This window comes from Hippopotamus amphibius, chromosome 10 (assembly GCF_030028045.1).
Source record: "Hippopotamus amphibius kiboko isolate mHipAmp2 chromosome 10, mHipAmp2.hap2, whole genome shotgun sequence".
NCBI classification, from domain to species: domain Eukaryota; kingdom Metazoa; phylum Chordata; class Mammalia; order Artiodactyla; family Hippopotamidae; genus Hippopotamus; species Hippopotamus amphibius.
This window is the reverse complement of record NC_080195.1, coordinates 32,872,539-32,874,834: the sequence shown is the minus strand read 5'-3', so window position 1 is coordinate 32,874,834 and position 2,296 is coordinate 32,872,539. Positions and strand designations below refer to the sequence as shown.

The following is a 2,296-nucleotide window of genomic DNA, read 5'->3' as shown; positions in this document are numbered from 1 at the left end:
GATATACACGTAATATAAATCAGTTAAAGTAGCCACATTAGAAAAACAAAACAAAACAAAATGAAACAAAACCAAAAAACCCAGACACAGCAGTGGGAGTGACAAACCTCACCAGTCCGGGTCACCGATAGCAACATCACTTCCCTTTAATATTCAAAGCCATCCACTGTCCTGGGGAGAGAACTAGAGATCCCGACTGAGATCAGAGGAGCTCATTTCCATTATTGCAGAGCCCGCTCCCTGCCTGGGTTCCCCAGATGCAGGCTTTTTATTTCACATCCAATCCCTTCGCCTGAGTTCCTCAGACTCATCCATGGGGCCCGGATGGCCAGTCAGGGGGCAGGTCCAGCCTCGCCCACGTGACAGTGCTCCTGGTCACACTGCCACCCTGATGGGGTCTAGCCTGGGTTTGGGTTCAGATTCCCTTTCCCTCGGAATAAGCTACTTCCCGGGGACCATGGGGATCTTTTCCTGATGGAGGACTTCAGACTGGCCTGACTCGAGACAGCTGAAATAGCCCGACATTGTACTCCCAGAGGGGAGGAATGTGTGCGTGAGGTTCTCGATTCCATAATACCCTGGAGGGGGAGTTTTGGTCTCTGTGCAAAATTTCCTCTCCCCTTGGCATCTAGCAAGAAGTATTGGGAGGGGCAGGCTTTGTCAAGTTACTCACAAATGCTAAGGCTATATCCTACCCCAGGGCAACGAGTGTCTAATTAAGAAAGTCTACTCCAGACGCCTCGCCGCCGCTGCCTCGGGGAATAGCAGTGCGCTGCCCGCCCGAATTGGAGCAGCGGCATCACGCTGACCTCTGCCTGGGATGTAAACCCGGCCGGCCGCAGCGGGCAGAAGGAGGCTCTCGGCTCCTCCGGGAAAGCCAGCCCAGCACCGGGTGCCGAGCGGGGCGCAGGGAGCGGCGGCAGCCTCGACCTGGGCAGCGCCCAGCGGCGGCTGCGGGAAGTCGAGGGAGCCCCGCGCGGGCGCGGGCGGGGAGCGTGCGTCCTTTCGCAGAGGCAGCGGGAGGAGGGGCGGCGCGAGCCATGGCCGGGGACAGCGAGCAGACCCTGCAGAACCACCAGCAGCCCAACGGCGGCGAGCCCTTCCTGATCGGCGTCAGCGGGGACACGGCCAGCGGCAAGTCTTCCGTCTGCGCTAAGATCGTGCAGCTCCTGGGACAGAATGAAGTGGACTATCGCCAGAAGCAGGTGGTCATCCTGAGCCAGGATAGCTTCTACCGTGTCCTCACTTCAGAGCAGAAGGCCAAAGCCCCGAAGGGCCAGTTCAATTCTGATCACCCGGATGCCTTTGACAATGAACTCATATTCAAGACACTTAAAGAAATCACCGAAGGGAAAACAGTCCAGATTCCCGTGTACGACTTTGTAACCCATTCCAGGAAGGAGGAGACGGTTACTGTCTACCCTGCGGATGTGGTGCTCTTCGAAGGGATCCTGGCCTTCTACTCCCAGGAGGTGCGAGACCTGTTCCAGATGAAGCTTTTCGTGGACACAGACGCAGACACCCGGCTCTCCCGCAGAGTATTAAGGGACATCAGCGAAAGAGGGAGGGACCTTGAGCAGATTTTATCTCAATACATTACATTCGTCAAGCCTGCCTTTGAGGAATTCTGCTTGCCAACAAAGAAATATGCTGATGTGATCATTCCTAGAGGTGCAGATAATCTAGTGGCCATCAACCTCATCGTGCAGCACATTCAGGACATCCTGAACGGAGGGCTCTCCAAACGGCAGACCAATGGCTATCTCAACGGCTACACCCCTTCACGCAAGAGGCAGGCCTCAGAGTCCAGCAGCCGGCCGCACGGACCCCCGTCTCCTGCAGACCCCGGCCCCTATCTCCAAGGGACAGGAAGAGGGGGCAGGAGGCACTGTGCATCTATACTTATGGTTTCCTATGACATCGCTGTATTTAAGGAAACACCATGGAGATGAAATGCCTTTTTTTTTTTTTTGGTACTTTGGAGCAGTGAAATGAAACAGAACTTGACCCTGAGCTTAAATGACAAACTGTGCCAACTACTACTGGTGATGCCTAACTATGAGACCAACGTGTAACCAGTTATAAATACATACATATATATATATATATACATATATATAAAAAAAAAAAGAACGTCTACTCAAATGATTTGTTCTAGAAAAAAAAACTACTTCCAAGGTGAGGTGCCTTGTGATCTATGATACTAAACATCAAGGCAGATGGAAACGTTTAATTGATAGCTTGTACCTTAAAAATATGTACACCCTAAAAAACTAAAAATAGAGCTACCATATGA

The 2,296-nt window shown here is 52.4% G+C and overlaps 1 protein-coding gene across 1 annotated transcript; it reads left to right on the top strand.

Annotated features, from left to right (window-relative positions):
- Positions 1-979: 979 nt before the first annotated feature.
- LOC130830228 (uridine-cytidine kinase 2-like) lies at positions 980-2,096 on the top strand. Its single transcript, XM_057697294.1, has one exon. The coding sequence runs from the start codon at positions 1,041-1,043 to the stop codon at positions 1,950-1,952; it is 912 nt and encodes a 303-aa protein (XP_057553277.1). The 5' UTR covers positions 980-1,040; the 3' UTR covers positions 1,953-2,096.
- Positions 2,097-2,296: the final 200 nt, after the last annotated feature.

Excerpts from the sequence above, each read along its gene's own strand:
- LOC130830228 (XM_057697294.1), top strand. The coding sequence starts at position 1,041 with ATGGCCGGGGACAGCGAGCAGACCCTGCAGAACCACCAGCAGCCCAAC.